The sequence below is a fragment of the Fistularia commersonii genome, chromosome 11, assembly GCF_037954325.1.
Source record: "Fistularia commersonii isolate RoL2024-O1a breed Wild chromosome 11, RoL_Fcom_v1.0, whole genome shotgun sequence".
Taxonomy (NCBI): Eukaryota; Metazoa; Chordata; class Actinopteri; order Syngnathiformes; family Fistulariidae; genus Fistularia; species Fistularia commersonii.
The window spans coordinates 15,223,930-15,249,542 of NC_141294.1; the positions used below are offsets into that span (position 1 = coordinate 15,223,930).

At 45.1% G+C, this 25,613-nt stretch overlaps 2 protein-coding genes across 2 annotated transcripts in view; both read left to right on the forward strand.

The window, feature by feature from the left end:
- Positions 1–4,300: 4,300 nt before the first annotated feature.
- Positions 4,301–11,251, forward strand: serinc2l (serine incorporator 2, like). The gene is made up of 10 exons (XM_086155232.1): positions 4,301–4,457; positions 5,154–5,315; positions 5,843–6,030; positions 6,243–6,322; positions 6,419–6,556; positions 6,674–6,843; positions 7,591–7,681; positions 8,278–8,428; positions 8,538–8,747; positions 9,911–11,251. The coding sequence occupies exons 1-10, from the start codon at positions 4,419–4,421 to the stop codon at positions 10,047–10,049; spliced, it is 1,368 nt and encodes a 455-aa protein (XP_086011358.1). The 5' UTR covers positions 4,301–4,418; the 3' UTR covers positions 10,050–11,251.
- A 5,649-nt stretch (positions 11,252–16,900) lies between these two features.
- The window catches only part of hivep3b (HIVEP zinc finger 3b), a 41,297-nt gene continuing 32,584 nt past the window's right edge, over positions 16,901–25,613 (forward strand). Inside the window, exon 1 of the mRNA XM_086155235.1 lies at positions 16,901–17,040. The gene's annotated coding sequence lies outside the window, so the exon portion shown is untranslated. The remainder of the gene's footprint in view (positions 17,041–25,613) is intronic.

Below are 25,613 nucleotides of genomic sequence, written 5' to 3' on the forward strand. Positions count from 1 at the left end.
GCTGGGAGTTTTGCTGCGTTGTTTTTATGCGTTTGGATCACAATAACCGCGCAGATAAGGACCGTGTGAAGAAGTGCAGCAAAGTGCGTCTTTTTTTCCCCCCAATGTTGACTCTTGTTGCGTGGGTTTCTACACATTACCTGAAATGTGTGCCTGCCTGTATGGACAAAGCTCTGCAAGATGCAACTATGTTTAAAATTCAGTGGTCTTTTCAAACTCACCTGTTTACTCACGGCTCCTTATATTTGCACTGTGTCCTTTTAAATTGCGTGTTAGGAAGTGTCCGCTAGTGTCTAGAAAGGCTCAGATAAACAAAATGTAAAATGATCTGTTTTTTATTGCCATTGTTATTGTCACTGTTCATCGTCTTATCCTTGTTGTTTTGGTTTTCTGCTCTCACTCTTTCCATTCTGTTGTCTATTCCTATCCTTGTTGTTTACTCTACTGTCTATTTGTGGATGTCTTTTGCTCCAATTGTCTCTTTTATTTATATTTATACTCATTTATGGTCATTGTTGCGCTGCTGTGTCAAAATAATTTCACCTACGGGATCAATATATCTTGTATCATTCTTTTTATTTTCCAGTATGGCATTTTGCATTCTTCATCACACTTTAACATCTGCAGTTGATGAACTGTTATGGACATTTTTATTTTTATGTGCATTTCCAGGCAACCTATGCTGGTTGTGATGTCACCATGACTCCGTCTAAGGGGCGTAAAAGGGAACGCTGTGATGTCACAAAGGGGAAACATACTATGTGTGCAGTGACAACGCTGCCACAGGCTGAATTTTGAGGAAAAAAAACTTTTTTTTCACCTGTTTGTGATACAAAAAAATTGGATGAAAGTAGCTACATTTTAACAAAGTTGGTGATGTCGTTTCCGGGCTAGGTTTGATTCATGGTGGTCGAAATTTCACTTCATCTTCGAAGAAAAACAGCGAGGAGTAATTTGGGGAATATGGGAAAAGGTCCAAGGCTCCCTGTTCCATCGGTGTATAAATGGAACCGAGTGCCTGGGACATTTTTAAGTTGAAGTACATTACAACATTTTTCTACCAAGTAGAAGTATACTCTACCTCGCTCTATCTTTTTTTGCAGAAAATAATACAATACAGGCTTTTCTTTATTTTGTTATTGTTGTAATAAAGATAAAAATTCATCCAAATAGTTCTTTATTTTGTTGCACACCTTGAATGGAATCTTAAAGGTTTTCAAATTGTATTTTCAACAGCATTTGCGAGACTGAATGTTCACCGGTCCATGACACTGCTTAAAGCTCAATTATCCGACAGCTGTTGTCTGCAGAAATCAAGGCTTTTCATGTATTTTTTTCCCCAAATATAAGGTCACAGGTTAATAATCTTGCAAAGAAATATTTTTAATGCATATTTTAAAGACTTATTGTGGAGGTTTCTTTCAGAAACGCTAAGAGAAACCGGCGCTGCATGAATGTCCTCAGAGGGGAATGACGAATGAGCGAGGCGCTCGATTCCTGGCAGCTGTTTCGTATGAACAAAAAGAAAAGGCAGACATCTGCTGCCCAATGCCGTTGGCCAAGTGAGCCTGCAGAGCCAAAAGAGAAAAGGTGATCAAGGGAGGGAACAATATATATTCCTACTTGTCACATTACTGTCACTAAGTATTCTTCTCATGAAAATAAAGCCTGTAAATGTGCGTTTTCTCAAGTATCCCTTACACAATGTAACCGACCTCCCTACAATTGAATCCATAGTTACAGATACAGCCAGCGATTTAGTTTGACAATATTAGACCAAATCACACCGAATCCAGTTGACTGCCAGCTATTTGGATGATGTTCCAAACTTTATCTGTTATTTTGTCTCCAAAAGGTATGTTTACAGAGTGCAGTGACACTTGCGAAGACCACACAGTTTGGGAAAATGTTAGCCAAAATTGTTATTATTTGTAATACTTATAATTATACTAATTATTCAAATTATTTTATGAGTAATTATGGATTTTTATTATTATCATCATATTATTAGCCATTTTATTATTATTATTATTATTATTATTATTATTATTATTATTGTTATATTTTATTAGCCAATGTATTATTATGAGCCAAAATATTTTAGCCCAAATGCTTTAGGTGTGCTACACATAACTACTACTACTACTACTACTACTATTGTACTACTATTGTATGAAAAAGGCAGGAAAAAATGTAAATTTATATATTTTTTGGAAGCAGGGTATTGCTTTGAACTAATCTGTTATGATTCATCATTCAACAATTATCAATTGAGAAACTTGTTAGTTGAATACTTTGGAACTCCAACCTTTACTTGTGAGGTAATTTTATAGTATTTCTAATAAAGTACAGACAACGGTTCAACAGTTATTTGGTTTCACAGTGTTGCAGTCGATGAGAAAATGCTGCTACCTAGTGTTTTGCACGGGAAGCAAGCTGGCAGAAAAAAAAACAACTTTCCTTGGTAATGTGGGTTGTGCTCTGTTTTAATATCATGTTTTTTAATTCTGTGTTTCCATGTTTGTATGAGCATTTTAAAAGGTGAAGGATGCGTCCCTTCCACCGCCGAACTCACTGAGAAGCTCGCATGACCTTGCATGACCTTGTCACATCACGGTCCATGGAGAGTCCTGTCTAACCTCATCTGTCAGCCTGTCCATCACCACTGCAAACAAGAAGGGGCTCAGAGCTGATCCCTGATGAAGTTCCACCTCCGCCTTGATTTTCTCTGTTACATCGACAGCACACCTCACCGCTGTCTGACAGCGGGCATACATGTCCTGCACCGGTCTAACATACTTCTCTGCCTCTCCAGACTTCTTCATACAATACCAGAGTTCCTCTCTTGGCACCCAGTCATATGCTTTTTCTAGGTCTACAAAAGCGCAATGCAGCTCTCTCTGGCCCTCTGTGTATTTCCCTATTAGCATTCTCAAATAAATTAGGTACATAATAACAAAGATTATCTATCCATGTAGATACTGTACTACTGAAAATACTGGAAATTGGATTTAAACTTGGTGGTGCAGTGGTTCATGCCCTCGCCCCAGGGCAAGAAGGTCCCTGGTTGGATTCCCACAGGAGACTCCACGTTGTCCCCGTGTCTGCATGGGATTCTGCAGAAATTGCAGGAGGTTATTTGGAGATCTTAACATTGTCTGGAGATGTGAATGAGGGAGTGCATGTCTATATGACGCGTGACATAAATTTTAATCTACACATGTGCACCTATCCACTGGAATTATTCAAAATTAACAAGTGATTACGCAAGTGTTTTTTTCTAAATGATTGAAAATAATTATTTACAGTAAAGTCAGTGTGTCAGATATTTTATTAATATAAACGCCTCAGGAACAAAACTACACCTCATGCTGGAGATAAACTTGGATTATTTATGGTGTGCTTCTGACATGTGATTTTCTACTATAGTCTCTGAACTTGACCTACTTCTTTTCCTGCAATATTCCCTCTTCCAAGTTATATTTTGTGGAGCTATTAATAACCCGATCAGTGCCGGCACCCTGCTGTGCTGGTGCACGATCAACAGAGGAGGCTTTGAGGAGGCTTCCATCAGCACCTGCAAGATCTCTCTTGTTCTCCGCGTAGATTTAAAAATCAGACTGTCAGCTCCTAGCGAGAGGCCAGATGGCAGATTTCAAAGTCTTTGCAGAAACATCCTATCTGTATGCAGACACAGCTGATATTTGGATCGGCTAAGGTGAAAAAAAATCAATATGACGGCAGAAATGTAATGATTGGAGCGTGATGTTGCAGTGCTTTAACAAAAGATTTGCTCAAAAGATTTTACAAACGATACTAGAAATGTATCAGAGAAGCACATCATTTTGCATGTTGTTAGACATTTGTGGGTTTGAGCTAATGCGTGTCTGTAGGGGAAATAAATGAGAGATAACATGGGTATTACTTCTCCAAACCTAAACAAAAAGGCTAAAACAGGTTTTGGTGTTTCTTCGGATCTGGAGTAATTCATAAATATTACTGTTGACGGAGTAAACAGAGGGAATAACAGTCTAAAGCTGCACACAAGTCAATAACATTCTAAGCATCCGTGGGATTCCTGCAAAAAATGGCTCAGTTGCGAACCCCAGGTTTGATCATGGCCTCTGCAACAATTGCGACACTGCTTTTAAACACTGACTCGATCTGTTGCATAGAATTGTAATATATTACATATTTATATGTGCAATTATTAATCGTAATTAGATGTGTACCTTTAAAGGGGTGGGCTGGGTGGGTGTAGTTCCGCTCCTGTCCGCCAGGGGGCGACCGTGCTCCCACTCCGCCATTAATTTCCAAAGAAGAAGCGTAAACTGTCTGGTACTTTTAGACCCGACGGTTCTCAACTGAAAAACGAAAGCGGAGACAAGACAGCGTAATCGTCGGAATTTTTTGTCACAATGGGGGCTTGTCTGGCATTGTGCTCTTTAGCCAGCTGTGTAAGTATTATATCCCAGCACGGATATTAGCTCGTAGCTCTGAGCGACGGTTAGCTTTGAGGTTAGCAGGCGTTGTTGCTAACGCTAGCAAAGGTAAACACTAAAATCTACATATGGGGAAATCCGGTTAAACTGCGCTATTAGTCTAGTTGAATAGTCTGTGACAGCGTTCACATGCGCAAAATATAGTATTTACTGTCATAAAACAATGCACGTTAACCTATATATACATTATACGGTAGCATAGCAGAATAGTTAGCGTCATAACAGTCGAGGCTATTAACTGCTCTTTAAATGTTTACCAAGAACACTTGGCGCATATTCTAGGTCACTTATGCGCTGATTCTCTTCATACTTTGGGATGATCATTTGTTTCTGTTCATGTATTAAATCGTGAATTTTAATGACACGGTTGGCAACATGAGGAAATATTAAAGCGTCCGCATTTATCATAACAGGAATAGAATAAAAGCACTCTGCGGTTCCTGGAAGGATGACAGGGTTATAAATGACGTACAGGTCATGTTTCAAGGTCCATGTTCTGCAACGTTGGTTGCAAACAGAACACGTATTAGCATCGGATTTGTTTTTTTAACAAGTGTCTGTGATAGTCATGCATGCTTTTTCATCCTTGTTAAATCTGCTCTGACGGTTCATGGTTTATTCGCCTTGCTAAACTCTGTCTCCATGTTGCAGGCCTCCTGTTTGTGTGGATCTGCACCATGTCTCCTCTGTGGCTGCTGCCCGTCCTCCAATAACTCCACCATCACTCGAATGATTTTCTCCTTCTTTTTGCTGCTGGGGACCCTGGTGTCCGTCATCATGATCCTCCCTGGAATGGAGGCTCAGCTGCGTAAAGTACGATTTCTCTGTTTATGGTACTCGTGGTTTATTGCATTTTGATCGCAGTTGATTTCCTAAGCTGAGTCTTTGCTGAGTATCCATACAGGATGGCATATTCCTTAAATTATCTATATTTTGGACCCTTAATATCTAAAACAGGTCGCAATCTAAGCATCATGTAAGGCTCTCCATGTTAGGATTTCTTTTAGTTCAGCTGTGTGGCGCCACTTGACATAAATTAAACATTAAAACGCTACACGGAAGACAAATGGATTTGTAATGTTTGTAAATAATAAATGGCTTTCCTGTATTCGGTAACGGTTACATCGTCTCTTCAGTAAAGATACCCGAGGTTGTCTTACTTACGAGTTAATCCAATCAGACGAAGAAAAACTTTGTTTGTCCGCGAGGGGCAATTGGGGGCACACATGGGGTCGCAGCATTAACATTGTGAACATGAAAAATAAAATGTAAAAATTAAATAAAAAAACTAAGAAAAGAAAAGAAAATGTCACTAATGTTACTTTTCCCTCCTTATGTAGATCCCTGGATTTTGCCAGGGAGGATCTTCCATCCTCGTCGTGAAAAACCAGGTTAACTGCGATATCATCGTTGGCTACAAGTCCGTGTACCGAATGTGTTTCGCCATGACCTGCTTCTTCTTTCTGTTCGCCGCCATCATGATTCGCGTCCGCAGCAGCAAAGACCCGCGCGCCGCAATTCAGAATGGGTAACTGCTTTGTCATTTTATGGCTTAAATAAATGTGCGCGTCGATAAAGGGTTTAAACCGACAGCTGCCGGTTCACAATCTCCATTAAACCGTCAGCAGATATTGGCAGGAACCAGATTTTCCACAGCGGGTTCGAAGGGGTCGACGTTGTTCATTTTGTTTGATGACCTTCGGTGTGCCTGCTGCTGAGGGTTGGTGGCTTCTTTTCCAGGTTCTGGTTTTTTAAATTCCTGATCCTCGTTGGAATCACAGTGGGAGCCTTTTTCATCCCGGATGGGACGTTTCATACCGGTACTAACATGAATTGCTCAGTCACGCTTAACAACTTTGGCCGGCTGTTTCATACAAACGGGAAATAATGGAGAAATGTCTTTCTGTGCTTGCCAGTGTGGTTTTACTTTGGAGTGGTGGGATCCTTTATCTTCATTATCATCCAGCTCATTCTTCTAATTGACTTTGCTCACTCGTGGAACAAGGCGTGGGTGGAAAACGCAGAAAGTCGTGATAACAAATGCTGGTATGCAGGTAAAACACACTTTCAACGCTCGGTCACTAACGTGTCGCCTTAATGATTAATGATATTGACAAAGTGGGTCTCATGTTTTTTTTGTTGTTTTTTTTTATATGTTTTTTTCTTCCCAGGCTTGCTGTCTTTCACTATTCTTTACTACACCCTGGCGATCACCGTGGTCGCGTTGTTTTATGTTTACTACACGCAGCCTGACGACTGCACCGAGCACAAAGTCTTTATCAGCCTCAACCTGATCTTCTGCATTATCATCTCCGTCGTCTCCATCCTACCCAAAGTACAGGTACTGGAAATTACGGAACCGGTCTCTTTGTTATTCATCCGACAAGCTAACGCCGTCTTTGGATTTTGACCAATAAGGTGCTATAAAGGGAAACTACAGAAGCCAGTGGGAGCTGGTGTGTAATACGATGACACACGCAGCGGGATGATGCCGTGTAATGAAAAGATCTGTAGATAGATATTTGTCTTTTTCCATCCCTTCATCCTGATTATAGTGCACTCGCCAAATAGTATCGTCCTCCACTTGACCGACGGCAGGCGCTAATATCCGACGCGCTTCTGCGACGGTTCAGAGAGCAATCAGAAAACAATAGATGGATCCATGACGACACGTTTGTTTCCAAGCACGCGCGGGGCGTTGCTTTTCTCCCTGCTATTCGCCGCTCTGCCAAGAAGTTAATTACACCTCATCAGTTCGAGGTGCTGTTACTGTCAGCAGAATGTTGTCCTGCAACTGCAAGTATTTTCTCACCGATGTTATTTTCATTTAAGAGTTTTTTTTCCTTTTTTTTCCTCCATCGCAATGTTCCATTCAGACTGGAGTGGTTTCAATCAACTTTATTCCGAGACGTCTTTTGCGGTCGTCAAAAGTACAGCGAAACGATCGGCGTAATTAGAGGAGTCGTAAAAATATAAACCTGCGGGAGTTTCATCTGTCATGAGTAAATTATGACTGCATGCATTTGAGGAGCTCCGTGTGTGTGTGTGTGTGTGTGTGAAAACCTGTCCTTCTTGATGTTCGCCGCAGGAAGTGCAGCCTCACTCCGGCCTGCTCCAGGCGTCTCTCATCTCCCTCTACACCATGTACGTCACTTGGTCTGCGATGACCAACAATCCAAGTGAGTCTCCCGTTTCCTCGTTCAACGATAACCGCTTTTGTCGGGCGTGTATGCGATCGCGGTCGCGGTCCCGTGCGCGTAAACAGTGTTCGTACACAGCACCGTCTGTCGCTCTGCTTTCGCAAAAAGGAGCAATTTGTTTGCCGACGTAATCCGCCTTTTGTCCCGGTGCAGGAGTATCAAGATGTAAACGAAAACGACGGGCCAAACAAACCCCCCGGGGCGCCAGACGTGTCAAACATCGTAATGCTGTTTTTGTCACCCGAGTCACGGCGGTTTAGGATCAGAACATTATATGTCAAACAGCAGATAAATAACAACCCGGGAGAAGAAGTTGGCCGAAGTGTCCCTTGTTATATGAGCCGAATTTCGCTTTCTTTTAAAAGCGGACTAGATTTCCCCGCTCGAGTTTTAACACGCACGTCGTCGTCAGCGACGCGAAATGTGGTTTCTCCGCTTTCCGGCTTTCCGAGGCCGAGGCGGTTCAACCGAGGAAATTCCAAACGGACGCCCCGGCCGGAGATAGAAAATAGCAGTTTGTTTTCCCGGAACCGTATTATTAAAGCGTCCGATGTGCGTTTTCCGTGTGGCGGCAGATCGGAAGTGTAACCCCAGCCTGTTGAGCCTCGTGTCCAACGTCAGCGCGGCGGAGCCTTCTGCCGACGGCGCCTCCGAACACCTGCAGTGGTGGGATGCTCAGAGCATTATCGGTTTGATCATCTTCCTCCTCTGCACCGTCTACGCCAGGTTTGTTTGACAGCGCTGACGTGAGAGAGTATAGCTTTATTGTTCTTTTTAGAAAACAAAAAAAAAAAAAAAAAAAAAATGACATCCCCCTATTGTCTCTGTATCCCAGTATCCGCTCATCCAGCAACGCCCAGGTAAACAAGCTGATGCAAACTCAGGAGGGCGGAGAGTCCGGCGGCGAGGGCGCGGCGGGAGAGGACGGGATACGCCGGGCCGTGGACAATGAGGAGGAAGGAGTCACTTACAACTACTCCGCTTTCCACTTTCACCTCTGCCTGGCGTCGCTGTACATCATGATGACGCTCACCAACTGGTACCAGTAAGTGCGCCCGTCCTGCGGAAACGCGACGAGCCGTCACTTCTTTCTGACGAAAAGCTCCGACAAAATGACCTCCACGCAAAGTACAGTGGTCTCTTAAGATGCAAATCCCTTCCCGCATTCAACACGGACGCAACCGCGAGTTCGGGTTTCAGCAAATTTGATCCTTGAAATCCGGAAAAAAAAAAAATCACGAATTCGAAATCGCTGCGTTACGATCCAAGCGAGCTCCCGCCACTGGGATACGCTTCATGACGCCGCTCTCGCCTTGAAGAGTCGTGCTGTGTTCCTATTTCTCCTGTAGCATCATTTTTATTATTCATTTTTAATATGAGATGAGAACAACTTTATTTATCCCGAAGGAAATTGTTGTGCCAGAGTTTCAAGCAAAAACAACAGTAACAGATAATGGTGGGAAGGAGAAGGCTATCAAGTGTTTTCAGGTCTTAAGTACAATAATGATAACAATAATAATAATAATCATCATGGGCCCTGAGAAGGCAAGTGGTGAACCCAGAAAGAAGGTTTTCTATGGAAATCAAGTACAAAATAATAGCGAAGCGCTGGCGTACGTGGACGGAACGAATTGTTTTCCGTGATTTTAAATGGGGAAAATTCATTCAAGATAGGAAAAAAAAAAAATCTACGTATCAACCCACTTCTGGAAGGGATTAAATTCGTATCTTTCGGGACCAACGGACAGAGAAAGACGCTCCGCTTTCACTAAGATGTTCTCAGGTGTAACCAGTAGAGGGCGCACAAGGAAACCTTACAGCAGGGCCGGGCAATTATTTTGGCTGACGGGCCACATTTCTTATTTCATTTTTAAGCGCGGGCCAACTAGGGATCATTTAAATCAAACAAAAGGAAAAGTGCAATTGAAATTTTTGGGCATTTTATTTCAACTTGTAAACTCATGATCATCATCCATGCAAAATGTAAACAAAAGGAGAAAAAAATAAGGAGTTTCTAAATTCAATATTGATTGAAAATACTCATTCATATACAAACAAAGGAAAGAAAGTGATGGGCCTTAAAATGCACAAGTCTGCCGTTCAGCGTCACTTTGCAGAAATCGTCCGCTCAAACAGAACGTAAATAATATCTAGGTGCATATTTGGGGGGCGTATTTGTAAACGGTGCTCCTCCGGCTCTCCTTCCAGACCCGACACCAGCACCCAGGCCATGAGGAGCAGCATGCCGGCGGTGTGGGTGAAGATGAGCTCCAGCTGGCTCGGCCTGGGCCTGTACCTGTGGACGCTCGTCGCCCCCCTCATCTTCCCAGACAGGGATTTCAGCTGAGCACGCCTTGTCTTTCCACCGGGTTTTTATGTTTTTTTTCCGCGGGTACCTCGAGGATTTCAAAAATCCACGTTTTACATTTCTTTTAAACAATCGCCTTTTGCCGTTCTCGTACTCCAGATGTTTTCGTCCTCGCCGCACGAGTCCTTATCCGAATGCCGCCCGGGGGGGATATTTGAAAGTACCTTTTTTTTTGTTTTGTTTTCAAACGTCACGTGTCATATTTGCCGACGGCACATCCCGATAATCTCCTTCAAACCCGGCCGCGTCCGTGAGCTGGTACGTTGACGCCGAATTCCCCCCCAAAAGACTCGCAAAACAGGGCGCTTTCTCAATACCTCAGATGTTTCCGTCGCCGATTCCCACCGTCGGCGCCCTCCGATCGGCCGGGTCTGGAATCCCTCTGATTAGCCGAACTATTTTTGTGCGCGGCGCAACGACGGAGGGGAGGGGGAACCCCTTTTTAGGAGCCCCGGCGAGAGCGAGTGCAAAAGTTAGATAAGAGCGAGACGGCACGCCCATCCAAGAGGGCTTTCCTCCTCCTGCTGGCTGTATGCAAAACCATGTCGTCAGACACGGAGAGACCTAATAGACCAACCCGGTCTAAGTCTAATCTCAGCTCTTCCAAATCCAGCGTAAGGGTGCTTGGGGGGGGGGGAAAAAAGGGAATTCTTAAAAGATGCGCGCGAACCGGCGCGAAGCGTTTCGGAGTCGAGGCTACGTATTACATCGACGGCGAAGTAACTTTATGCATTATATCATCGTTACCTCAATTTAAGTGTGATTAAAACGCGAATCGGTACGATCTTGAAAACTACGTGTATTCTATCCATCGATTTCAGACAATGTCAAAGGGATCCAGCGCTGCTGTTTTTTTTAAGTGCTGTGCTAAAATCTTTTTTTTTTTTTTAAACGTATTTGTCCTCAGCGCTCGTCAAGTGCGCCGCGTGTTGTAACACATCAGTCGTGTAAGAATGACAGTCATCGAGGCCGAATGCCGCCAGGATTGTAATATTTCACTAAACTACTAAGTGCCTCCTCGTCGTCCTACTTTTCAAAACGAATTAATCACCCGCTTCTCTCACTTTGCCTTATACGTTGTCGGGATCCTCATCGTCCGGCGCGAGCCGGCGACGCCGTTGTTCAAAAGAAAAGAAAATGTATTGACGTTGAGTTTAATAAAGCTGGAAATGTTTTTGTCACTTTCTGCCTGGACGACAGCTCTGCCGAGGGACGCCGCGGCGACGCCCGAACCTCACGGGGGGAAAAAAAAACAAGACGCCGATCGATACGTAACATTGTTTACATCCGGCCGAACCCCTGGATGTTACTGATTGTACCCCGCGTTTGTTTATCTCTAACCGTGCACCTTATTCGGGGTCGTGAGGGTCGGGGGCCGAGGAGGGGCCGCTGAAAACATCACAGCATGTCCTGTACTCCTAAGGAGGCGGCGGCGGCGGCGGCGGGCGTCCGCCGACGCTCACGCCCAGCCGGCAAACATGCTTGAGTCATCGCTCCGCGGCGAACGCTGCGCGACTGATGGATTAACTGCCGCTCAGCCTCGCCGTCACATTCCCCTGTTTTTCCCGGCTTGTGTCATAACCTCTCTATCCCCGTTTCACTCCGAAATAACTTTCCCGGCAGCGGCGTGACAGGACTCGACTTGTGCGTGGTGTTCGCCACGTGACCTAATTTTACCTTTTGCCCGACCGCAGATTAAGACAATGCACGTTTCTGCCCCCCCCCCCTCGCCCTTTACTCCGGTACACAGACAGAAGTCTGCGCCAAAGCTCGCAGCTTTTCTGTGTTATTTCCTTCTGGCCCCACCGGCAGACGGGCCTCTGTTGGTTTTGGCCGCCGCGGCGATCCAGTCCGCTCGGCCGTGTCTGGAGCGGCACAGGACACGCCGCCTCCCGCATGTCAGCTTCCACCCCGAGACGGCTTCTCGATGCCGGTCTTGAGTTGTTTGGCCTGTGACACAGTTTAGCGACGGGAACACATTCTCTCTTGCTTAGGTAGAGGGGAAGACAAGGGTTTCCTTCAGGCTGGCGGGACAGGAACGCTTGTTTTTCTGACGGCAGACGGTCCAACCTACGCGTTGTGAAGCCCCCCCCCCTCGATGTGTTTTTCGGCGACAAATATACTGCTCAAAAAAATAAAGGGAACACTTGAACAACACAATGTAACTCCAAGTCGATCACACTTGTGTGAAATCATAGTGTCCACTCAGGAAGCAACACAGATTCATTTGGACTTGTTTTAAGGACATTACATCAAAGTTGGATCGGCCTGGAGTTTGTTTTTACACTTTAATTTGGAGTGTGATTCCTCATCCAGACCTCCATGGGTTGATACAATTGATTTCCATTGATCATTTTTGTGGGATTTTGTTGTCAGCACATTCAACTGTGTAAAGAGCAAAGTATTTCATAAGAATATTTCATTCATTTAGATCTAGGATGTGTTTTTTAAGTGTTCCCTTTATTTTTTTGAGCAGTGTATAAAAGTTACGCCATTCATAGACATTTGCAAACAAAGTGTATGTGTGCTGTGAGCCGATCTTGGATTTTAACGCGGCGAATTTAATTTTCTCTCTCCCAACGGCGGCGACAGGGACAGCAGGGATTTCGATTTGCTTCTTCATCCATGGGGAAATTGTTCCCAAAGGAAAGCCACGGCTTGGACAACCCCAGTTGAGTGCGATCTACTCTTCTTTTTTTTTTTTTTTTTTTTCCTTCTTCAGTCGCATAAACTCTCTGAACCCCCCCTGCATTGTTCCTGAACAGCTGGAACAATGCGAAGTTTAGTTTTTTGTTGTTTTTTTTTTCGCGAGTGACAGTCCTGTCTTGTTTTCTTGGAACACCGCTATGGCTTCCAGGGACAGGCAGAAAGGTGCAGGACTTTTTCATGCACAAACATTGAAAGGGAAAACACACTCCTGAGTCCATTTTTGTAGTCCGCTAACTTCACACACCCTCACGTTTGTTTTGGATTGAAGACTCGCCGTCTCTTATCGCCGCCGCCGGCGCTGCGGTGAAACTGCACCGGCGCTCCCGCCGCGATCGCCCCATCTAATCTGGCGCTGTAATAAGAGATCAGACGCCGTAATGTGCTGATTATGAACCACTTAGTGCAGCTCTGCAGCCGTGCACGCTTCGCCACCCCGGGAGTTTTAATTGCAGATTGACTCAACGCTCTGGCCTTTTTTACGTGCAGTGTTTTTCTCTGACCTTAACTGTTCACTTCCTCTGTCGCGTCAGTTTGGAAATGTCAACGTTTAACTCGGGATTTCGGTAAGCGAATCGATGTGATTTACGCGATTTGCACCAGATCGACGAGGGGGCGGAGCCTCGCCCATCACCTGCCGGAGAGCGACTGGAAATGCCTGCCCGAGGTGTAATTGTGTTTTCGGGAGTCGGGATCCAGGCCCATTCAATTATACGCCGCACGCAGGCGAGCTAATCGTGTTTAGCACGTGCACCGGAGACGTTCTCGCCCGACATTCGGGCAACTCGCTCGGAGGATGACGGCGAGATCTGCAAGAGCTCGTACTCGGTGAAGCCCGACCGCAGCGTGAAGCTGCAAGTCTGAAAAAGTCTGAAAGCCAGAATGTGTGTGTGAGAATGTGTGTGTGCACGAGGGGCTCTCCTGTGCGCATGCTCCTCTCAGCTCAGAGGAGCAGCTGATGCAGTTATATAACAAGCCAGTGCAGCCGGTGTCTGCTGTGAGCCAAATGCCAGGCCGGTCCGGTTACATAAGCCCGTCAGAGTCATATTGTAGCAGCGAGGAGCGCTCGCACCGCAGCGCGTCCATATTCCCTTCGCGACGCCCTCCTGCACGCCGTTGACGTCGGGGTGCCGGACGACGCACCCCCGAGGCGTCCCCCCCCAAAAAAAGAAAAATCAGTCGGACACTCGTCCATGATGTCATTATTCGTTTTTTCCTGGATCGAGCGCTCGCTTTTCAAACACATCTATCGCGCATCTGTCCGTCCTGGGAGGGACGTCCCTCCTCTTGAGTTCCTTCCTTCTTTTCCCCTCCCGTTAAATGGTTTTTTTGGCCGGTGTCCCCCAAGCTTTCCCCCCCCTACCAGTGGTGGATTTGAGGGGAAGATTGTAAAGCCCATAAATGCAAACTGTGTTTTTTTTTTTTTTTTTAACTGGACTAAAAGTGATGTGCTGTCCGGCTTCGGCGCCGGATTCACCTTCCCTGCCCCGAGCGGCGGCGGCGGCGGCGGCGCCTCAGGACACACAGCGTGCGTAATACCTCGCCTCAATCCCTTTTAATTGCATTGGCGGAGCTGAAACACTCAGCGGTCGGGAAGCACGAGGCCTCCGTGCACGTTCACATGTCTCGTCGTCGTCGGGGATTTGAACCGCAGATTTCTCCTCTCCTTCTTCTTCTGGGCTCTTCCTCATCTGACTTCTTCTTCTTTCGGCTTTTCCCGTCAGGTGTCGCCACAGCGAGTCAACTTTCTCCATCTAACCCTATTCTCTGGATCCTCCTCTCTCACACCAACTAGCTTCATATCCTCTCTCACTACGTCCATAAACCTTATCTTTGGTCTTCCTCCAGACCTCTTGCCTGGCAGCTCCAATTCCAGCATCCGTCTACCAATATATTCTCTATCCCTTCTCTGTCCATGACCCAACCATCTCAGTCTGGCTTCTCTGACCTTCTCTCCAAAACATCTAACATGTGCCGTCCCTCTGATAGACTCATTCCTGATCCTCTCCATCCTGGTCACTCCCAAAGAGAACCTCAACATCTTCATCTCTGCAACCTCTAGTTCTGCCTGCTGTCTTTTGGTCATTGGAACAGTTTCTAGTCCAAACATCATCGCTGGTCTCACCACTGTCTTGTACACCTTTCCTTTCCTTCTGGCTGAAAGTCTTCTATCTCTTTGTACCCCTGACACTTTTCTCCAGCCATTCCAACCTGCTTGGACCCGTCTCTTCACCTCTTTTCTGCACTCTCCGTTGCTCTGGACTGTTGACCCTAAGCACCTGAAATCCTCCAGCTTCTTGATCTCCACTCCCTGTAGCCTCACCGCTCCACCCGAGTTCCTCTCATTCACACACGTATTCTGTCTTGCTGCGACTAACTTTCATTCCTCTCCTTTCCAGAGCATACCTCCACCTCTCTAGATTTTCCTCTACTTGTGGTCTGCTCTCACCACAGATCACAATGTCATCCGCAAACATCATGGTCCATGGAGATTCCTGTCTAACCTCATCTGTCAGCCTGTCCATCACCATTGCGAACAAGAAGGGGCTCAGAGCTGATCCCTGATGGAGTCCCACCTCCACCTTGAACTTCTCTGTTACCCCTACAGCACACCGTACCAGTGTCTCACAGCGAGCATACATGTCCTGCACCAGTCTAACATACTTCCCTTCCTCATCTGACGCTCACACCAAATAGCCTCGGTGAGAATGAGAGGGTGAACGGCTGCATGTCGAGATGACTTGCGAATGAAAGCAGGTTTTTTTTTTGTCTCTACACGGTGTGTAAACGCAGGTGTGACGGTGAAACGTTGGCTTTACGGCAACAGGTGTTGCCGCGCCACATGAACCTGCAACACAACTATTTGTTTGCGCTCGATTAAAAAAAAAAAAAAACGAAACAGAAAATTCCTCCCACACCCAAACCACATCCACATTATACCCAGCAACCCCGAAAGCACACAGAAAATACGCATTAGCATAAACAGAAGCATTTGTGATTTCCAACCGTATGTTTCTACTTGTGAATGAGAGGGTGAATGTTTTTATTTGACATGTAATTGAGTGGGTAAATGATCGCATGTCTCTATTTGACATGTGAATGAGAGGCTGAATGGTTGCATGCGTCCATATGATGGATGAATATCTATATATATCTATATATATATAGGGTGATTTCTACATTGTGAATGAGAGGCTGAATGGTTGCATGCGTCCATATGATGGATGAATATCTATATATATATAGGGTGATTTCTACATTGTGAATGAGAGGCTGAATGGTTGCATGCATCCATATGATGGATGAATGTCTATATATATTGGGTGATTTCTACATTGTGAATGAGAGGGTGAATGGTTGTATGTCTCCATGTGACATGTGAACGAGAGGGTGAATAGTTGCATGTGTCCATATGATGGATGAATATCTATTTATATATATTGGGTGATTTCTACATTGTGAGTGAGAGGCTGAATGGTTGCATGCGTCCATATGATGGATGAATGTCTATATATATTGGGTGATTTCTACATTGTGAATGAGAGAGTGAATGGTTGTATGTCTCCATATGATGGATGAACAGTTGCATGTTTCTGCGTTCATCGTGAATGAGAGGGTGAGTGGTTGAATATCTGGATAAGTTGTTTGAACGAGAGGGTGAACGGTCGCGCGTTTCTATTTGACATGGAATCGAGTCGTGAACGGCTGCAAGTCCTGATGTGACCCGCGGACGGCGGCACGGATAAAATCGACGGCGGATCAGAATCTCCTCGGGAAGCCAAGGAGGAAGCGAGCAGATGGAAAGGTCCTCCTAATCCTCGGAGAGGTCAAGAGATCAGCTAAACAAAACTCAGGTCACATCCGATCCTCCACTCGAACCCGCGGCGTGACTGCGCTATAAGACTCAACGGCGTCAACCCGGAAGCGCCGTCAACCAATGGCTGCGTCCGCCCGCTCATGATTATCCAATCAGAGTGGGCGGGGCGGGGCTGGGCGGGGCCCCGGAGGCCGGCGGGGGGGCGGCGCCCGCCGGAGCCGCCGTGCGTCTCGGTGCTGCGGAGCCGCGGAGTTGGCTCTGCGTAATGTGGTTGTTTTTTAACGGCCGTCCGAACGCGGGATCGCCCGTCCGCGGTGACACAGCAGCGGCCGGCGCTCCTCCGCCCCTCCGCGGCCCGCTCCGGCCCCGCCGACATCCAGGAAATGCGGACCCCCGGCCCATCCGACGCGGGATCCACGGCTGCGGCGGCCGCTCCGTAGCAAGCCGGTAAATATCCACCCTAAAAAAAAAAAAAAACATGTTCTCCCTTCTGTCTTTTTTTTTAAATTTTTTTTATTTTTATTTTCACCCACTGCGACTTTACTTCCGTTCGTCGCGGGGACCGGAGCGATCCGGTGCGGGCTCCGGAGGCGGGATCTCCGGCCGCCGCCGCCGCCGCCGCCGCCGCCGCCGCGGGGAGTGTCGCCAAGTTGCACCGAGTAGTGATATTTTATTATTTTTTTTAAATTTTAATAAATAAAAGAAAGACGAGGATGCGAGTGGGCGAGCAGGAGCTTCCATTTTCAAGATTATTTTTTAAGAGGCGGGTGGAAGGAGGGGGAGGTTGTCGCGGAACAATCCGCTTCATCAGCGGCTGGACCCCCGGAGTTTACCCGGGGGAAGGCGACACTTGCCCGGGTGCGGCGGCGCCGAGACCCGCCGGTTTCCTCCGGAGGTCCCCCCCCCCCGCAGGTTCCTCCCGCAGGGGCCGTGAACTTGTCTCTGGAGGTGCGGAGGTGTAGTCCTCCACACCTCCACCGGGCTGATGTTTGCTGGGTGACATCATGCGTTCCTCCAGCTGATTCACTCCGGAGATGCGGGGTTGTTGTGGCAACCGAACCTTGAACCCACAGGCGCAATGTGAACTTCACTGTGTGTGTGTGTGTGGGTGTGTGTGTTGGGGGGATCCATTGGAGATCAAACTGACTGGAATGTTTAAACGAACCGGTATCTTTAAATCATGGATAAAACTTTTACGCAGTGATGTCTTCCTGTTGCAAGGAGAAGGCCCCCAGGTTGGATCATCCACGTTCTCTCTTGGGGGTTTTCCTAACGCCGCTCCAAACCCTGAATCCTCCTCTGATGGATCCGGGATTCATCTCAAGATGACGCGCTCGGTTCCTTAATCCGATCACGGCTGGATGGATGGATGCGGGTCCTGATGCAGAGTAGCTTCCTGTCTCGGGATGCGGCTCCTGTATCGCTTCCAGTCCAGAATCCGGTGCTACACATCCAGAAATTTTGATGCGAAAAACAAAAACCCCGCTCCGCCCGCGCTGAAATACAGTAAAGTGTCAGGCGGTGAAGCGGGATGAATGGAGGGAGGCCAACGTGCAATTATTTCTTATTGAATCAGCACAAAGCTGCGGGGTTACGGGGCCGCGCTCTGGTCTGGATCAAGACCACTTGTGGTGCCGGCTGAGGAAAGGCGCTAGCTTAGCCGGCGCCCGGGGGGGAGCCAGCGGCGACGGAGGGGGTCGACATGGCGGAGCATTTGATCGTCGAAACAATCCGGGCTCGGGGGGATTACTGCCATTTATGGTTTCGGCATCAACCGGGATAAAAGCTGCTTGTCGGGCTCTCTTTGATATTTTTATACCGTTGCAACTTGGCAGAAAATGTCAGGAGGTGGTTTGTTACGAGCGATGGCGGTGGTTTTCCGGCCGGAGAACCTGTTCCCGCGCCGGGTCGCCCGTGCCAATTCGGCACGGAGAGCTTCAACATTGCGCTGGAAAACACTGGAAAAGTGCAATTCTCGGTCAGCACGTGTGCGTGTGTGTGTGTGTCTGGCACGAGCAACACCCCAGATGGAAAAACTACATTTTTTTGCCAATTAGCGCCGAACCGCTCTACGTTTTAGACGCCGTATCCGTGCTTTCACTTGGCAAACGCTCCGCCGCTCTCCCAGCCGTGCACGCCGAGTCGGCCCCTTGCAGGTGGCGACATGTTGATTTAAATGCATGAAATGCCAACGGCCTTGGGGGGGGGTGAGGGGTGGGGGGGGGTGGGGGTGTCGCGTGGAGTTCCCCGCCGCTCCAAGACGCAGCCTCACACACGCAAACACACACACACATCCGTATCATGAGGTCATGTAGCGACACCGATGGAAAGGATTGTTAGATAATCGACCCCCCCTCCTCCTCCTCCTCCCCCCCCCCCCCCGCGTTTTAGCAAAAGTGGTACGGTCTGACCCCTTCTTTTAGAGGGTTTATAAAGAGAGCGGCTCGGTTTCATGCGTGACTGGTGGCCCGATGAGTCTCCCGAAGTGTTAAATGGCACGTCCGAGCACGCCGGCGGTTTTGTTAGCGGTTGAGGAACACGTGCGGGAAGGAGGGCGACGTTATCGGCGCCGGCGGGGGGGAAGATGAACCCGTCCGTACGCGCCCGCTCACGGGGTCACGGCGGTTTCCACGTCCTTGATGGGCATTGATCCACAGAAAAGGCCCGCTGAGGCTTTGGACATCAGGACGGACCAGGAACTGACCTTGGACACACACACACACACGCACACACACACATGTCCCACTAGCCTCATAATTTTACTGCGTGCTTTCTAGTTGCATTGTGATGTGGTGTGAATAGATCTTTTATGAGGATATTTTTGCCGTGGCGTTAGCCTTTTGACCGCTTTCGGCTGTCCACGCCACGCCGTGCACGGCCTCTATTCCACCTGTGAATGTGTATAACAATATTTAGTCTTTATGACCGCAAGAAAATGAATGATATATATAATAATAATGATAATGAATGCAGAAACTCCCCTCATTGCCTTACCAGCCCCCTAATGCCGCTGATGATATGTTTATTATATAAATCAGGCTGAGCTTACTTTGAATTTGCACAGATCTGTTCAGTAATTTATTTATACATATATACAGGACTGTCTCAGAAAATTAGAATATTGTGATAAAGTTCTTTATCTTCTGTTATGCAATTGAAAAAAACAAAAATGTCATACATTCTGGATTCATTAGAAAATCAACTGAAATATTGCAAGCCTTTTATTATTTTAATATTGCTGATTAAGGCTTACATCTTAAGACAACTCAAAAATCCTATCTCAAAATATTAAAATATCATGGAAAAGTAATTCTTGTTTTTTTAATTGCATTACAGAAGATAAAGAACTTTATCACAATACTCTAATTTTCTGGGACAGTCCTGTATTTATATATATATATATGTATATATATGTATATACTGCTCACAACACAATGTAACTCCAAGTCAGTCACACTTGTGTGAAATCAAATATAAGAAGCAACACAGATTAATTTTGACTCATTTGAAGACATCACAGTAACGTTGGTGTGTTTTTCAAATCCAGACCTCCACGGGTTCATACTTTTGATTTCCATTCATCATTTTGGTGTGATTCTGTTAATGTCACCACATTCAACTATGTAAAGAATTTAATAAGAATTTTTCATTAATTCAGATTTGTGTATTATTTTTGCGTTTTCTTTATTTTTTGAAGCAGTGTATATGTATATATTTATTTTATTATTATTATTGGGTTTTTTTTTGTGTTATTTTTTGACGTTTTTTGACGCCCCCCAAGTTGCCCCCCAAATTTTCAGATTCCAAATGAGTGAATGCCTTCTTTGCTCAACAAACTGTCATTATAAACTTTTATTGATAATCTACTTTTTTTTTTGGACAATCACTCCTTTATTTCTACTACTTTGCACTTCTCACTGCGACCATAAGGGGGTCCATCTATTTTTTTTTTTTTTTTTTTTTTTTTTTTAATTTTCATTATTTCATTTTTTATTTTTATTTTATTATTCTTTCTTATTTTCATTTTTCTCCCCCCCTCTCCCACCCTCCCTCATGATGCCCCACTAGCCTAATAATTTTATTGCGTTCATCCAGTTGCATTGTGATGTATTGTGAATAGATCTTTTATAAGGATATTTTCACTGTGGCTTTCGACCGTAATCTGCTGTGCACGCCGGGTCAGTGTGTGTGTGTGTGTGTGTGTGTGTGATTGTCTATCGGCGTCTGGCCTGGACTCAGTGCCCGTTTGTTGGCTGCCCCTTCAAATGTAGATAGAATATCCCTGCGTCTGCCAGGGAGTCTTTACACCGTGTGTGTGTTGGTCCCTTCCCATAAGTGCCAGCTTTTGTTATGTAATAATATATGTGTGTGTGTGTGTGTGTGTAGGGGTGACGTATAACCAGGCGGGCCTTGCTACGTCTGCGTCGCGAGGACACGCTAGAATCATTACTTATTCAAATACTCCCTCCGTCAGAGTTAATCATTACCTTCCCAGAAACAGAGGGCCGTTTGTGTTTTCTTTGTTTTGTCGTATTTTCTCGCTATAAATTCAAAATCAGCGTCACCTCCGCCGAGCGTCCGACCGGCAGAGTACGCTCCTCTATTGTTCCACGCTGTGTGTGTGTGTGTGTGTGTGTTACAGTTTATCATGCATTGCGGCGTATTCCACCGTGGGGGCATTTTTGTGTGTGTTTATTCTCCACGGTGGACAGTGTTGTGTAAGAGTGCGACTGTGTGTGCTTTTGTGCTTCGCACCGCAGGTATGTCTGAGAAGGGCTTGGCTCCGAGCTCATTGGTGAGACGTGTGTGTGTGTGTGAGGAGAAGTTGACAAAAAAAAAAAAAAAAGCGATAAGACACGTACAGCTGCAGTCTATATGTTACTGGAAATTCAGGTTTTGGGTGAATCGAGGAAAAAGCTCTCGGCGAGCTCCGGTGCAGCTTTAAAAGATTAACCGGAGATCCAGGCTTTGTCTGCGGATCGATCAGCGATGCTGTGGAGGCATTATATTTCACAACCAGCGAGACTCCTGGATATCTCCACCCTCCCGATGCGTCCGGCGGTAAAACTCAAAAAGTTGTTTTTTTTTTTTTTTTTTTTTTTTTAAAAATAAATAAAAAAAAGGGGGTCACGCTGGGGAAAAAGCGTAAAGTCGAGGGGATTTCGTTTTCCTTCAATCCCGCTGAGTCGGATCGCCCGAACACGCGTTCGGGCCTGGAAAAAAAAAACAAAAAAAACACACACACACACACTATGCTAGTGTGTGCGTTGTCAGGTAAGGTCGCGCCGGTTTAGACGGCGTTAATTATGCAGGAGCGCGGCGAACGCCCGTCACTCGGGGAAGGTCATTTCCCCCCGTCGCCATTTTATAAAGAGCATTAGGGTTGCACGTGCATGTGTGTGTGTGTGTGTGTGTGTGTGAGGTGAAAACACCTTTTTAAAAGCTCCGTCGTCTCGCTGTTAACACGGGATGTAAAAGTGTGTGCGCGGCACGCCTCTTATGTTTATGTATTTTCAGGGAATGATGTTTTTTTCGCTGATGCATCCATATAGCCGCCCCTAAGCGCGGGCATCTGTTTCACCTAATTGAAGGTCAATATTTGCGCGAGCGTTTCCCACAGACGTCTTTCCTCGACGGAGACGGAGCACAGGCCGCCACTGTGCCTCAATAAAATCAGACCTCCTGTCATTTTCCAGCTCGGATCTATCGCTCTCGGTGCCAAGGAGGGGGGAGAAAATGTTTGGAAAAAGGAAAAAAAAAAAAAAAAGAAAACAGACGCAGCGAAAAAAAAAAAAGGCCTACGGGCGAGCCGTGGAGGGGTGGTCCCGGGAAAAAAAAATTTGCACATGGCTAATTAAATTCAGCAACCATGAAAATTTCCCCCCCCCCACAACTGGAATGTAAATGAAAGTGTTTCTCACGGAGACGAGGCGTCGGAAAGCGATTTCGGAGGAGAAGGGGGAAAAGATGCGAGGAGCGCTTGTGCTCATCTGATGGCTCCGCTTCGTTACTTTGCGGGAGAAGGCGTTGCAATAAATCTGCATAATTAAATAGAAAGTGAGTTTGCCGGTTTTGTTTCATCTCGGCGCTCGAAAATTTTAATTTATGTTTAAACTGGAAAGCGGACCGTCAACATTCACTCGCTCATTCTGCGTCGCGAGGCCCAAGATGTTTTTTTACATGCGTTTTTTTTTATATTTTTATGCTATTTGGGCTTATTGGAACCTAATTAGAAGAAAAAATAAGCATCATCTTTCGATATGATGTACTTTTGGAGAAAAATGATGTCCGCATAGTCTTGTTCCGAACTTCCGTAAAACACAATTATGTCACATTGGTGTAACAAAATGAAAAACTCTTTATTTCCAACTTGAATACGTCAGTTTTTTTTCCACTAACTGCTTTTGCATGTATTGATAACACACACACACACACACACACACACATTTTTGAACACGTTTTGAATATCATAGAGTAGAAACAACATGTTCAAATTCAATTTTTGCCCCTTTTGGACAGTTACAACTATTAAAACATAATATAAAACATTGTTTTACCCACATATGTGTCCAAAACACCCACACAGTGCACACGCGTGTGGACACAAGAGCTAGAAAGTGCTGCACACGTATGTGGCCGCTAAACCTTAGGAGGATACAGACGTATAATATTCACCCTCATTTACTTGTCTTGTAAAGTTGTATGATATTCACCCTTTCACTCACAAATCATTTAGAAATAAAACCATTCACCCTCTCACTCATGTCATATTCAGACGTATAATATTCACCCTTATTTACTTGTATTTATTGTATTTAGTTGTATGATATTCATCCTTTCACTCATGTTTATTCACCTTCATGAGGTGTCAATTCGACATAAAATTCACCCTTTCACTTACACATCATATAGAAATGTGTAATATTCACCCTCTCATTCACAAATCATAAAAATACAACCATTCACCCTTTCACTCACATGTTTTATAGAGGTGTATAATATTCACCCTCTCACATGTCATATACAGACATATAATAATCACCCTCTCAGTCACAAATCATAGAACCACAAAATTCATCCTTTCACTCACACGTCATATAAAAATGTTTAATAATCAAATAACGCACAGACATATAATATTCACCCTCACACTCACAAATCATATAGAAATGTATAATATTCACCTTCTCATTCACAAATCATAAAAACAAAACAGTCATCCTTTCACTCACATGTCATATACAGACGTATAAATTTCATCCTTTCACTCACACGTCATGTACAAATGTTTAATATTCACCCTGTCATTCACAAATAATATACAATAATATACAGACGTATAATTTTCACCCTGTCATTCACAAATAATATACAATAATATACAGACGTATAATTTTCACCCTGTCATTCACAAATAATATACAATAATATACAGACGTATAATTTTCACCCTGTCATTCACAAATAATATACAATAATATACAGACGTATAATTTTCACCGTCATTCACAAATAATATACAATAATATACAGACGTATAATTTTCACCCTGTCATTCACAAATAATATACAATAATATACAGACGTATAATTTTCACCCTGTCATTCACAAATAATATACAATAATATACAGACGTATAATTATCACCCTGTCATTCACAAATAATATACAATAATATACAGACGTATAATTTTCACTGTCATTCACAAATAATATACAATAATATAGACGTATAATTTTCACCCTGTTATTCACAAATAATATACAATAATATACAGACGTATAATATTCACCCTGTCATTCACAAATAATATACAATAATATACAGACGTATAATTTTCACCGTCATTCACAAATAATATACAATAATATGCAGACGTATAATATTCACCCTCTCACTCACAAATCATATAGAAATGTATAATATTCGCCCACTCAAATCATAAACAGACGTATAATTTTCACCCTGTCATTCACAAATCCTATGTATAGCTGTAATAATCCACACTGTCCACTTGTCTTATGGACCTCCAACCTTCTCCCTCTCATTCACACATGGATATTTTCTGTTCTCCAGTGAATCCCCTGCATGTGTTTGGAGATTCAACCACGACGGTTCAGAAACCGATGGTTTCTTCCGTCCGGAGGAGTGTTTGGAGGCCGCCGAGGCATCAGCGGCGGGTTCATCGGAAATTCTTACGAACCGGATCGTCCGGTCCAGGTGTTTTTTTTTGTTTTTTTTGTTGTTCCGGCTCCTTCTTCGCCGGGGTCTACGAGATCCCCCTCTCCCTCCTCGGCGGCGCTTTGTCTCTAATTAGAATGCATCCGTCTTCCCGCCGCACCTCGACTCGGATACCGGAGCTCGTTCATCAAGCGAGCGCGCGGCGGAAAACCGGCCCTGCGATCATTTCCAAAAAATAAATCGGAATTTATGAACTCGGACATGAGTGAAGACTTTCCCGTCTTTCTCTGATTCTGTTTTTCGCGCGGCGGAATAAAACTAATCTGTGGAGTTGGACCGGCCGTATCAGCATTTCTTCTTCCAGCTCAGGAAGCAGCTGTTTTTCTTACTGATTTTTTTTTTTTTTTTTTTCTTTTTTTTTGGGTGATTTAGAGTTTCTAAATTTCATAGTTTATCCGGTTGGTTGCCTGGGCGTCCCTTGAGGGTTGACGGTTCGAGTCCCCAGGTGTTTTCGGACGGTCTTGTTTGCGCCTTGAGCTCCGTAGCCTTGAGCTCCTTCGCCAGTTCACGTTATTTAATCTGAATACAATGATTACACTTTATATTACAATTACAGCATTGGTAAGGGGAAGTCGTTTCTTTTAAAAGTCCGAGGAAGTCGACGGAAATAGTTGGTTTTTTTTTTTAAATAAGATCCGGAAGGTGGAATGAATAGGCTACCATTTGTACCAGGGGTCGGGGACCGCGGATTTATACATTCAAGCATTCACCCTTTCATTTACACGTCATATAGAGACATACAAGTATTGATCCTTTAGTCAACCAGCTCTTAAAGAG